The sequence below is a fragment of the Trachypithecus francoisi genome, unplaced genomic scaffold (assembly GCF_009764315.1).
Source record: "Trachypithecus francoisi isolate TF-2019V2 unplaced genomic scaffold, Tfra_2.0 Lachesis_group20, whole genome shotgun sequence".
In the NCBI taxonomy this organism is placed as follows: domain Eukaryota; kingdom Metazoa; phylum Chordata; class Mammalia; order Primates; family Cercopithecidae; genus Trachypithecus; species Trachypithecus francoisi.
In genome coordinates this window covers 6,658,084-6,671,217 of record NW_022681466.1, presented here as the reverse complement: position 1 = coordinate 6,671,217, position 13,134 = coordinate 6,658,084, and the positions used below count along the sequence as shown (strand labels likewise).

The 13,134-nt window shown below is 48.2% G+C and overlaps 1 protein-coding gene across 2 annotated transcripts in view; it reads left to right on the top strand.

The window, feature by feature from the left end:
* GRB2 (growth factor receptor bound protein 2) overlaps nucleotides 1–12,713 on the top strand; it is an 88,091-nt gene extending 75,378 nt beyond the window's left edge. For both annotated transcript variants that reach the window (XM_033182152.1, XM_033182153.1), the window contains exons 4-6: nucleotides 4,524–4,646; nucleotides 8,677–8,845; nucleotides 10,259–12,713. In XM_033182152.1, the coding sequence (XP_033038043.1) occupies nucleotides 4,524–4,646; nucleotides 8,677–8,845; nucleotides 10,259–10,444 (478 nt within the window). In that variant the 3' untranslated portion in view covers nucleotides 10,445–12,713. The remainder of the gene's footprint in view (nucleotides 1–4,523; nucleotides 4,647–8,676; nucleotides 8,846–10,258) is intronic.
* The last annotated feature ends 421 nt before the right edge of the window (nucleotides 12,714–13,134 follow it).

Genomic DNA, 13,134 nt, shown 5'->3' with positions numbered 1-13,134 from the left:
ATATGTGCTAATCCTGTGGGACAGTATCTTAATATCTTTGTATCCCCAGAGCACAGTGCTTGGCATCTAATAGTTGTCAGTACATGTTTATCCTAGTGTTCCTACTTACGAGAGAACAAAATATGCTGTCCTCAGGCTGCTGGGAGCAGTGAATATTTTTAATTTTTTTCAGAGGCTACCCCTGCCATGATTTTATTGATAACGCAACATAGTGGAACCCCAGGAGCCCCTGCAGACCACTGTCCTCCCATCCTCACCCACCCCTCATTCACGGGCCCTGCTGCTAGCACAGAAGCAGTTGTTGGCTTGCCTTGCAGGTGTGTCAGGAGAGCCGAGGCTTTCCACGCTCAGACTAGAATGCCATTGGACGTTGTCCACTTGCTTTTACACCAGCTGGTGGCGGAGACTTTCAGGTAGCTTGTTGCATCTTGAGTGAGAGGGGCCCGTTGGATCGCAGCACATCTCCCCAGGTCCTATATAAGTCACATAATTTATGAACTTCTGTTTCCTTCAGTCGTCCTGAAAAGAAACTGTAGGTCAAGCTTTGGCTAAACTTTTTCTGTGAAGAGCCAGATAGCAAGTAATTTGGGCTTTGTGGGCCGCATACAGTCCTGTCAAATATTCCTCGTAAAAATTTTCTTTTAACAATCGAGTAGAAATTTTAAAAACAGTCTTAGGTTATGGGCAGATTTAGGCCAAAGGCCATTGTTTGCTGGCTCCTTCATTAGATCCAAACACAACATCGACTTCAGTTCCCTTTTATTTTCATATGTTCAGATTGAAAGGGAATTCAACAGAGCATCATACTATACTTCTTATATGACATGCCTGTGCCTCGAAATTCTTATTTTTCTTCAGTGTTTCGGGTAACACAGGCATTTAAATCTGACTGTTGAGGAAAGATAGGAAAGGCTACCTTCTTTGGAAAGTTGTAGTTACTGCCAGGCTGACTGGGACAGTCACTCCCTTGCCTTGACCTTTTGCCCCCACTATGAAGAACTTTGGAAGAATTGGTTGAGAAGTGCCCAGCACAGGCTCAGCTGTGTTGTTATTTTCAGACTCTGGCCAAAGGTTGGGCAGTGCTTAGCCACTCTGAGCTCTGAAAAGGCAACTAGCAACTGAAAAACCCTTATTTATTCAGGTCTACCATATTGCTGACAAAGAGCATGCTTGTGCCTGTGTAGGGTGCGGCCTTGCAGACGCGGTTGCGTTGTATAGGGCTGCTCTGTGACTGGATGCTCGTGTGTATAGGGTCAGGGTCCGCACCAGGCCTTCTCCCCATCCTACCACCTCCTGGTTTTTTTGTTTTTTTGTTGGGGGGTGGGGGGGCGGGGGTTATGGAGGAAGAGGGAAGCATAAAATGGAACACCGTGTCAACTAATACAGCATTCAAGTTAACAAATTAGACACAGACCACAAAGTGATTGTTCGCATTAGTGCTGCAGCGTGAGTTGTATATGCTTGAGGGGTGGATCCAAATATGTGCTTTTCACGTTAAATGCATGTGGATGGGAGCCTATAGGATGTAGTAAAGAATTATATTGGAAAATTAGCCTTCTCCCCCCACCCCCTTAGCTCTCGCCCTTGCTATTTCTGTTGTGTAAGCCCACCTTTTTTGTTTTTTGTTGTTGTTGTTGTTGTTGTTGTTCTTTTTATGAGACAGAGTCTTGCTCTGTTGCGCAGGCTGGAGTGCAGTGGCACCATCTCAGCTCACCGCAACCTCTGCCTGCTGGGTTCAAGCGGTTCTCATGCCTCAGCCTCCCGAGTAGCTGGGACTACAGGCGAGTGCCTCCACTCCCAGCAGATTTTTGTATTTTTAGTAGAGATGAGGTTTCACCATGTTGGCCAAGCTGATCTTAAAGTCTTGGCCTCAAGTGCTGGGATTACAGGTGTGAGCCACCGTACCCTGCCAAAGCCCATCTTTTTTTTTGAGATGGAGTCTTGCTCTGTCGCCAGGCTAGAGTGCTGTGGCACGATCTTGGCTCACTGCAACCTCCAACTCCCTGGTTCAGGGGATTCTCCTGCCTCTGCCTCCTGAGTCGCTGAGATTACAGGCATGTGCCACCATACCCAGCTAGTTTTGTATTTTTTAGTAGAGATGGGGTTTCTCCATGTTGGTAAGGATGGTCTCGAACTCCTGACCTCAGGTGATCCACCCACCTCAGACTCCCAGAGTGCTGGAATTGCAGGCATGAGCCACCGCACCCAGCCTCCTGTTTATTTATTTATTTATTGAGACAGACTCTCACTCTGTTGCCCAGGCTGGAGTGCAGTGGCGCAGTCTTGGCTCACTATAATCTCCGCCTCCCAGGTTCAAGTGATTCTCCTCCCTCAGCCTCTCGAGTAGCTGGGATTACAGGTGCCCGTCTAATTTTTCTATTTGTGGTAGAGACTGGGTTTCACCATGTTGGCCAGGCTGGTCTCAAACTCCTGACCTCAAGTGGTTCGCCCCACCTCAGCCTCCCAAAGTGTTGGGATTACAGGTGTGAGCCACGGGTGCCCAACCTGTCCTTTTATATTTAGAGAGCATTCTATTCTAGTGATATGTGATTTCTCTTGTGTGGCCTGATTTCCAGGCACTGCAGGCCCTAGCCTTGAGTTATTTGCAGAAGCAGGAGGATCTGTTATCGCAGCTCTTCAGCAGCCTGGCAGTAGAGTATGCAAAATGAGAAAGACTCCAGCAGGCAGATGTCAGACTATTCAGAGTTACTAAGAGTCCCTAGAGGCTGACACACACACACACAAGGACAAAGTTACTAAGGGAAGCTTCTAAGTGTATCCTTCCTAGCAGTTCACATCTTTCTGTTTGAATTTGAGTATAGTATATTATTTTAGGGACATCTTCCAATATGGTTACTTATAAGTAAGATATGTAAGTTAGTCGGGCGCGGTAGCTCACGACTAATCCCAGCAGGTTGGGAGGCCGAGGCAGGCAGATCTCGAGGTTGGGAATTCAAGACCAGCCTGGCCAATATGGTGAAACCCCGTCTCTACTAAAAATACAAAAATTAGCCGGACATGGTGGTAGCCACCTGTAATCCCAGCTACTGGGGAAGCTGAGGCAGAATTGCTTCACCAGGAGGTGAAGGTTGCAGTGAGCCAAGAGTGCCACTGCACTCCAGCCTGGGCGACAGAGTGAGACTTTGTCTAAAAAAAAAAAAAACAGGCCGGGCGCAGTGGCTCACACCTCTAATCCCAGCACTTTGGGAGGCCAAGGCAGACGGATCAACAAGGTTAGGAGATCGAGACCATCCTGGCTAACATGGTGAAACCCCATCTTTACTAAAAATACAAAATATTAGCTGGGCATGGTGGTGGGCCTCTATAGTCCCAGCTACTCAGCTGCTTGGGAGGCTGAGACAGGAGAATGGCATGAACCCGGGAGGCAGAGCTTGTAGTGAGCCGAGATCACGCCACTGCACTCCAGCCTGGGCGACAGAGTGAGACTCCGTCTCAAAAAAAATAAATAAAAGATACATAAGTTGGATTTACAACTTTAATGGACTAGCTGGTCCATTAAAAGGACTTTTGATACTAAATTAGCATATTAAATGAATGCCAGTTTCCATGTAAATAGGTCTTTATTTGCTATAACTTTTGCTTTTAAAATTGATAACTAAAGACAATTTTGAGAAGAGAACATGGTTTTCACAGTTTCTCCTTCCTAATTAGTTATAGTTTTCATTTGAAGTAGCCGGGCAGCTTGACTTTAAGCTCTTGTAGAAGTGTTCCTCTCCTCTTCCTCTTGATAAGCCACAGCCAGTTGCTTCACAGTTTTTCATTAATTTAGCCACTTTTTATTCTGGCCAAGGTGAATCAGCAATTGGGAACAAAAGAGTCTGCAGCTTGCCTCAAAAATCTGAATTTTGCAGCTAACTGCTGCACATATGGTAAATTACAATATTCCTAGTGGCTTCTGAAAGCTGAACTCTGAGCAGTGACCACAGAGGCAGGCCTTGAGAGGAATGCTGACCTTAGTTACTGGTAGAGGCACCCTCATACCGTCTGAACCTTTTGCCTTTGGGCTGTTAGCAGAAGTAACCCTGCCTCCAGCTCCTGGCCGTCCAGCTTTCCTCCCCACTTTCCCTTAATCCCACTGTGGTGAAGCTATGACCTTATCACATGGCTGCAGGAAGGGGCCAGTCTCTCCTTGGCCAGTTCATCCCGTACACCAAACCCAAAGGCCTGGACTTTTCCCCAGACACCTTTGTCATGAGTCAGTAGGGAGTCCAGGGCGCTTTGACCTGGAAGACCCATTTTCAAATGTCTTCCTCTGTAGAAAGTGACCCATGGTTAGTGCCTTGGGTGAGTCGCTTTCTGGGAAATGGAGTAGGGTAAAGACCTTTGAAGGTCCATCTCTGGGGACGTGACCCAATGTCGATCTTGGGCACTGTGAGGCTGGAGGATGAGGAGGGAGGCCCCATCCTCTGGCAAGGAGTGTTGTGTTACTCAAATTTCGAAGCCTGGATATCCCGTTTCTTTGTGGGGAAGCAGATGTTGACCAGCTTGCCTTCCTTCCTTAGGTGGTTTTTTGGCAAAATCCCCAGAGCCAAGGCAGAAGAAATGCTTAGCAAACAGCGGCACGATGGGGCCTTTCTTATCCGAGAGAGTGAGAGCGCTCCTGGGGACTTCTCCCTCTCTGTCAAGTAAGTATTTCCTGCTGCAGTTGCCTGGAATTCTGTCTCTGACTGATCCAAATTATGAAGCCATCGGTCAGGTGCCTGGCTACACACAAAATGGTGGAGGCTTAGCCTAAACAGTATCTTCATTTCACATTAAAATCCTAATTTCTGGCTCCTCTCAAAATGAGTTCTAGAAGCACTGGATGTAGATTCCCATGTGGACACAGCCTTCAGGAGGTAAGCAGCAGCTCCCTGCGGCCAGCCAGAGCCTGCCAGTTTTCCCCAGTGCCCAGCACTCCTGAGCTTCTGCCCTCTGAGGGATTCCCGCAGTTCTCTCAAATGGAATAGTGGAGCGCCTGTCAGCTGCCTTGGCTTACCTTGCTCAGATCCCCTGGCTTAAATCCACCAGCCCCATCCTAGGCCCTCACAGTCACTTAAGAAGGCTGCTGCAGGGGATTTGGGGCTTGCATTTCCCGGTGGAAAGTTGAGGTGTGAAAGGGAGCAGGTAAGCAGGGAATGGAGAAGACAAGAAGTTCTGCCGCCATGGAGAATTGTGGAGAATAGAAATCAGCACTTGAAGATTCTCAACAATTCGCACCTCATCTGTGAAGTCAGGATTTTGAATTAAATTGTTATTTCTATATGTTTTTTACTTTCAGTTCTTTTCTAGTTAATGTATTATCATAGGACCCTCCCCAGGAGTCTGACAGATCACTTCATCACTTATATATATAAAGAAGTGATTAGATTCAATATTCAGATCACTACTTAATTTACATTACATTAAGATTGTTTTTGAATGGGGGCTGTCAAACCATTTTCCTTTTATTTTATTTTATTATTTATTTATTCATTTTTGAGACGGAGTCTCGCTCTGTCCCCTAGGCTGGAGTGCAATGGCATGCCTCGGCACACTGCAACCTCCGCCTCCCAGGCTCAAGCAGTTCTCCCTGCCTGACCCTCCTGAGTACCTGGAATTACAGGTGCCTGGCACCACGCCCAGCTAATTTTTTTGTGTTTTTAGTAGAGATGGGGTTTCACCATATTGGTCAGGCTGGTCTCGAATTCCTGACCTCAGGTAATCACCCACCTCAGCCTCCCAAAGTGCTGGGATTACAGGCGGGAGCCACCGCTCCCGGCCACCATTTCCCATTTACAACTGATGTAATGTGTGAGACTTTTCCATTTCAAAAATGAACTGACCAACCTGGCCAACATGGTGAAACCCCATCTCTACTAAAAATAGAAAATAATGCAGGCATAGTGGCACACACCGGTAGGCCCAGCAACTCAGGAGGTTAAAGCCAGAGAATCAGTCGAATCCAGGAGGCGGAGGTTGTAGTGAGGCGAGATGGCGCCATTGCACTTCAGCCTGGGCGACGAGCAAAACTCTGTCTCAAAAAAATAAAGGCTGGGGGCAGTGGCTCACACCTGTAATCCTAGCACTTTAGGAGGCCGAGGCAGGTGGATCACCTGAGGTCAGGAGTTCGAGACCAGCCTGGCCAACATGGTGAAACCCTGTCTCTGCTTTAAAAAAATGCAAAAATGGCCTGGGCTTGGTGGCATGCATGTGCCTGTAATCCCAGCTACTCAGGAGGCTGAGACAGGAGAATCACTTGAACCCGGGAGGAGGATGAGCCGAGATCACGCCACTACACTCCAGCCTGAGTGACAGAGCAAGACTGTGTCTCAAAAAAAAGAACGAATGAATGAACTGAGTATCTTATTTGGTTTTAGAACCACTTAATGTGTGATTAAAATGTAGATTTTTTTTTGAAATGTAGATTTTAAATTTATAGTTGTGGCCCAGCATGGTGGCTCAAGCCTGTAATTCCAGCACTTTGGGAGGCGGAGGCGGGTGGATTGCCTGAGCTCAGGAGTTCACGACCAGCCTGAGCAACATGGCAAAACCCCATCTCTGCAAAAATCGAAAATTAGCCAGGCGTGGTGGCTCTTGCCTGTAGTCTCAGCTGTTTTGGCAAGATCACACCACTGCACTCCAGCCTGGGTGAAAGAGCGAGACTCCAGCCTGGGTGAAAGAGCGAGACTCCATCTTTAAAAAAAAAAAAAAGAAAAGAAAAACTGTCACCTGTCTTTCTTTAGTTTTATGCTGACCCAAATGTAACTGAAACCGTTTAAAATGAGGGGAACAAGCAATAAATCACTGGGTGGTGGCCAAAACCACGGGAGCAGCCGCGTGCTCGGCTGGAGGCTGCCTGTTTGCTCAGCAGAAGCTCTCAAACTTCCATTTTCTCAAGTAGAATCTTTTAAGGATTTAATGCATTTATTGTTTTAGAAGCAAAGCAGGTGTCATGACTCTCTTTAACAACACACACACACCTTTGCAAAAGAGGTTCAAGAATCAACAGTCTTCGGATGTTTCTTAGTTTTAGGATGTTTTAAGCCTGTGACTTGAAACACAGTAGTTAATATGCTGCTCATTATTAGGGCCCTGGGCTCTTTTAGAAACCACCTGCATTGCATGGGTGGAAGTGGGCCTCTGTGGGGCCAGAAGTGCCGTGGAATATACCCTTGCTAATGAAGCTTTCACCTTCCACCTTTTGTCTTACATATAAAGCAGTATTTTTTCCAAATGCGGGGCATCTTGTACTCAGTGGCTTCCTTGAAGCTCAGTGCTGCCACCTGCTGGATTGATTTTCTGAAGCCTTTAGTTTCCGTCAGCTGAAAGACTGAAGGAGAGGAGGGACTCCATTCATTGAACAAGCACTCTCAGAGAATGCCTTTTTTTTTTTTTGAGACGGAGTCTCATTTGTCGCCCAGGCTGGAGTACGGTGGCCCAATCTTGGCTCACTGCCAGCTTTGCCTCCTGGGTGCAAGCGATTCTCCTGCCTCAGCCTCCTGAGTAGCTGGGACTACAGGCACATGCACATGCCACCACACCCGGCTAAATTTTTGTATTTTTAGTAGAGACGGGGTTTCACCGTGTTAGCCAAGATGGTCTCCATCTCCTGACCTTGTGATCCGCCCACATCGGCCTCCCAGAGTGCTGGGATTACAGCCGTGAGCCACCGCGCCTGGCCAAGAATGCCTTTTTGAGTGCCTGGCCAGGTGAACAGGACAGGCAGAAGCGCCCTGGCTGGGCTGGTGTTCTAGCCAAATATCCTGTGACAGACCCTGTGAGCTAGTACCAGCCAGCCACACTGTTGCTGGTTTTGCTAGCCAGTGTAAAAGGGTGTGATCTGGTGATGGAGAAGCTTTTGGGTTTCGAAGCCTGGGCCTCTTTTATTGTCCCAGTATGTCCTTTCGTTCAGAGACCTTTTCCCCATGAGTGGACCTAAAATTCCTGAACGGAAAACATGACTTTGAACTATTCCCAGTTACGAGAGAATTGTTGAAAGTATTTCCAGCCCTCCTCACCTTCTTCCTGCATATAACATTTTAATTATTTTTTGATTCAAAGGAAGTTAAGTCACACTTCTTTGTCTTAAGTAAGGCTGTTTTATTTGTTAGGGTTCAGGGCACATGGACTGTTTGTTTCTTTTTTTTGAGACAGAGTTTCACTCTTGTTACCCAGGCTGGAGTGCAGTGGTGCAATCTCAGCTCACTGCAACCTCTGCCTCCTGAGTTCAAGTGATTCTCCTGCCTTGGCGTCCCGAGTAGCCGGGATTACAGGCATGCACCACCACGCCCAGCTACTTTTGTATTTTTAGTAGAGATGAGGTTTCTCCATGTTGGTCAGGCTGGTCTCGAACTCCTGACCTCAGGTGATCTGCCCGCCTTGGCCTCCAAAGTGTTGGGATTACAGATGTGAGCCACCGTGCCTGGCCTGGACTCTTTATCTTACAAACATCTTCAGAATGAGAGTGACTGATGGCCTGTCCCTGTCTGGTTTGTTCATGTTGTCCCGGTGCCCATCAGTCATAGGGAGGGGTCTGTCCCAGGGACACGCAGTGAGGAAACTTGTTACTCTTCAGTCCCTGAGGAGTGCTGCCGGGACAGTGGTTCTCTTGAGATACCGCTTATATGGGCAGATAGCCTTCGATTCGCCAGGTTAGAGCCTTTAGCCGGCCCATGTGCTCTCTGTTCCTCCCAGGTTTGGAAACGATGTGCAGCACTTCAAGGTGCTCCGAGACGGAGCCGGCAAGTACTTCCTCTGGGTGGTGAAGTTCAATTCTTTGAATGAGCTGGTGGATTATCACAGATCTACATCTGTCTCCAGAAACCAGCAGATATTCCTGCGGGACATAGAACAGGTGCCACAGGTAAGCCTCATCAGGGTGAGATGGGATCATTTTAGAAATTAAGAATAGCTCCTCAGGCCGGGCGCGGTGGCTCAAGCCTGTAATCCCAGCACTTTGGGAGGCCGAGACGGGCGGATCACGAGGTCAGGAGATCGAGACCATCCTGGCTAACATGGTAAAACCCCGTCTCTACTAAAAAATAAAAAAACTAGCTGGGCGCGGTGGCGGGCGCCTGTAGTCCCAGCTACTCGGGAGGCTGAGGCAGGAGAATAGCGTGAACCCGGGAGGCGGAGCTTACAGTGAGCTGAGATCCGGCCACTGCACTCCAGCCTGGGCGACAGAGCGAGACTCCGTCTCAAAAAAAAAAAAAAAAAGAATAGCTCCTCAGTGTGCATTCCTGTGGGAAAGGGGAGGTGACCCTCAATCAACATGCAGGCGCCCTTCAGGGATTGCCACTGGGGCTTGTGCTCGTTACTGTATGCGTTACCCTCCATTCACACTAAAAATTTCTTGTTTCTGGCCCAGCATAGTAGCTCATGCCAGTAATCCCAGCACTTTGGGAGGTTGAGGCAGGCAGATCACTTGAGGTCAGGAGCTTGAGACTAGCCTGGCCAACATGGTGAAACCCTGTCCCTACTAAAAATACAAAAATTAGCCGGATGTGGTGGCGCCCACCTGCACTCGGGAAGCTGAGATGGAAAAATCGCTTGAACCCGGGAGGTGGAGGTTGCAGTGAGCTGAGATTGTACCACTGCACTCCAACCTGGATGAGATAGGGAGACTGCATCTCAAAAAAAAAAAAAAGAAAGAAAGAAAAAGATTTGTTGTTTTAAATACAAGGTTTTTGCTTTTCCAGAGGCAATGTGTAGCCAGCTTGCCAGTCTCTCTAGGGAGATGGTCTTTAACACACCCACCCAAAGATCCTGTCCCTGGAGGCAAATTATGAGGAAAACTATGCCTGTGAGGGAGTGGGGTCGGCACCGTTCCTGTCCCTTGAGCCCTGGTCATAAGTTAAAGTTAGAGTCCCTTATGGTATTTGAGCTCCAGAACTTTAGGCTCTAATACCTTAAGGGTGTGGTAGAAGGGACTTGCAGATTCTGGGCCCACAGCCTAAACACAGAGGGCTGTTTCTAAAGAACTTTCCCCTCCAAGCACTGCCTGCCCTCTACTTGATAATACGGCACAGTTGGCCACCCTCCTCTGGGAGACATACTCTAGCATTTTCTGAGCACTGGGAAAGATCACACTAAACCCGCTTGGCCTGTCAACTTAGAATAGGTAAGAATAAACGGGGGGTTGGGAGATGGGAGGTGAGTTTAGGAAACATGGAGAATTTGGCACGCATGCGTTTCCCCCTGGAACCCATCTGGCCTCGGAGGTGGCCGGCCACAGACCAGGAATGTAATGTGGGTTTTTCCTGCTCCTGTTTTGCAGCAGCCGACATACGTCCAGGCCCTCTTTGACTTTGATCCCCAGGAGGATGGAGAGCTGGGCTTCCGCCGGGGAGATTTTATCCATGTCATGGATAACTCAGACCCCAACTGGTGGAAAGGAGCTTGCCACGGGCAGACCGGCATGTTTCCCCGCAATTACGTCACCCCTGTGAACCGGAACGTCTAAGAATCAAGAAGCAATTATTTAAAGAAAGTGAAAAATGTAAAACACATACAAAAGAATTAAACCCACAAGCTGCCACTAACAGCAGCCTGTGAGGGAGTGCAGAACACCTGGCCGGGTCACCCTGTGACCCTCTCACTTTGGTTGGAACTTTAGGGGGTGGGAGGGGGCGTTGGATTTAAAAATGCCAAAACTTACCTATAAATTAAGAAGAGTTTTTATTACAAATTTTCACTGCTGCTCCTCTTTCCCCTCCTTTGCCCTTTTTTTCATCCTTTTTTCTCTTCTGTCCATCAGTGCATGACGTTTAAGGCCACGTATAGTCCTAGCTGACGCCAATAATAAAAGACAAGAAACCAAGTGGGCTGGTATTCTCTCTATGCAAAATGTCTGTTTTAGTTGGAATGACTGAAAGAAGAACTACTGTTTCTGTGTTCTTCGTATATACACACAAAAAGGAGCGGGCAGGGCAGCTCGACGCCTTTGCTGTTTAACTTCCTCCAGAGGAGGGGGCTTGTAGGAAACAGCCTTCCAGCCCAGACCCCCAGTGTATTTTGTCCAAGTTGGCAGTAGAGTGGGGTAGAAGGAAAGGATGTCACTGCCTCCATAGCTTCCCTAGAAAGCCTACCTGGGCCGGGCAGCGCGGTGGCTCACGCCTGTAATCCCAGCACTTTGGGAAGCCAAGGTGGGTGGATCACGAAGTCAGGAGTTCGAGACCAACCTAGCCAACATGGCAAAACCCTGTCTGTACTAAAAATACAAAAATTAGCTGGGTGTGGTGGCGTGCGCCTGTAATCCCAGCTACCTGGGAGCCTGAGGCAGGAGAATCGCTTGAACCTGGGAGGTGGAGGTTGCAGTGAGCCGAGACCATGCCATTGTACTCCAGCCTGGGTGACAGAGCGAGGCTCCATCTCAAAAAAAAAAAAAAAAAGCTCACCCGAAAGCCTGTCTCTTTCTACTTTGTTGGCCCTTCCAGTGGGATTATCAAGCATGTTGTTTTTTCATAGTGCCTTTTTCCTTATTTCAAGGGTTGCTTCTGAGTGGTGGTGTTTTTTGTTTTGTTTTGTTTTTTCATTTGTTTTGTTTTAAAATAAGTTAAAGACAGTCCAGAGCTTTTCAGCCAATTTGTCTCCTACTCTGTGTAAATATTTTTCCCTTGGGGCAGGGTAGAGCAAGGGAGACAAGCAGGAGTGGAAGGTGAGGCGGCTTTAAGCTCCAGCTTTAAGGTTTGTGAGCCCCTTGGGGGTTCAGGGAACTGCTTGCCTAGGTTGCAGTGTGAGTGTGACAGGCCACCGGGGCAAGAGGGAAGGTGACCACCCAGCTCTCCCACATCCCACTGGATCTGGCTTACAGGGGGTTGGAAGCCTGTCCTCACTGTCTCGGGGGTTGTGGCCCCCGCCCCATCACTATATGCACCCCTGGAACCAGCAAGTCCCAGACAAGGAGAGCGAAGGAGGAAGTCATGGGAACGCAGCCTCCAGTTGTAGCAGGTTTCACCTTATACCTATGCTGGAGTGCACAATGAGAGTAGTCACTTTTCACCTGTCTTGCTCTTAGATTGGGCTGTGACTTTCATCCTGTGTCCCCTGACCTGTCCAGATGAGCGTGAGGGCAGCACTGGGAAGCCGGAGTGCTGCTTGTGCCTCCCTTGCCCGTGGGCTGTGTTGACTGCTGCTCCCCACCCCTACAGATGGTCCCAGGAAGCAGGGGGAGTTGGGGAAGGCAAGATTGGAAAGACCAAGGCCTCGGCAGAGATCTCTGTCTTCTCTCCACTTCTGGTTCCCTGTAGTGATGTGCCTGTAATCTTTTTCTCCACCCAATCCCCTTTCCATGACAAAAACAAGACTGCCTCCCTCTCTCCGGAGAGTTGGTGTCAGCCTTGGGCCTTTCGGTCCCAAGGCGGCTGATGGGAGTCTCCCTCCGACTCCGGATATGAACAGGGCCTAGGCCTGGAGCGTTTGCTGTGCCAGGAGGCGGCAGCTTTTCTGGGCAGAGCCTGTCCCCGCCTTCCCTCACTCCTCATTCTGCTTCTCCTTTCCTTGCTGATGATAAAAGGAATCTGGCATTCTGCACCTGGACCATTTGATTGTTTTATTTTGGAATTGGTGTATATCATGAAGCCTTGCTGAACTAAGTTTTGTGTGTATATATTTAAAAAAAAAAAAAAATCAGTGTTTAAAGAAAGACCTATGTACTTAATCCTTTAACTCTGCGGATAGCATTTGGTAGGTAGTGATTAACTGTGAATAATAAACATACAATGAATTCTTCACTTGGTATCTTTTTTTCCCCTTGCCTGCCTTAAAAATTTAAAAACCACCTTGGGGAGTCAGGAATCTTGGGTCCTTATTTCAGACTCGCCCAGCTTACATCCCCCTGGGGTAGCATGTGGGGAGCCTGTTAACGGTACAGAATTGCAAACCCCCCCGCCATCCTCGGACATGAACTTTGAGAACACAGACATGCCCGCTGTTTCTGATGCAGAGAAACCACTGACCACGCTTTGGGGACTCTGGTCTAGACCAAGGACTTTGGGAGGATAAAGAGCTTGGCTTATTTGGTTCTCCTGTTCTCTGTGTTAAACAGGGAGAAGGACAGAAACACCTATGAAGAAACGATTTTGATGTGCTAAGTAACTAAAACCTACTTGTTTGCTCAATAGGCTGCTTTTAGGGTGAGATGAAGCATGTTTA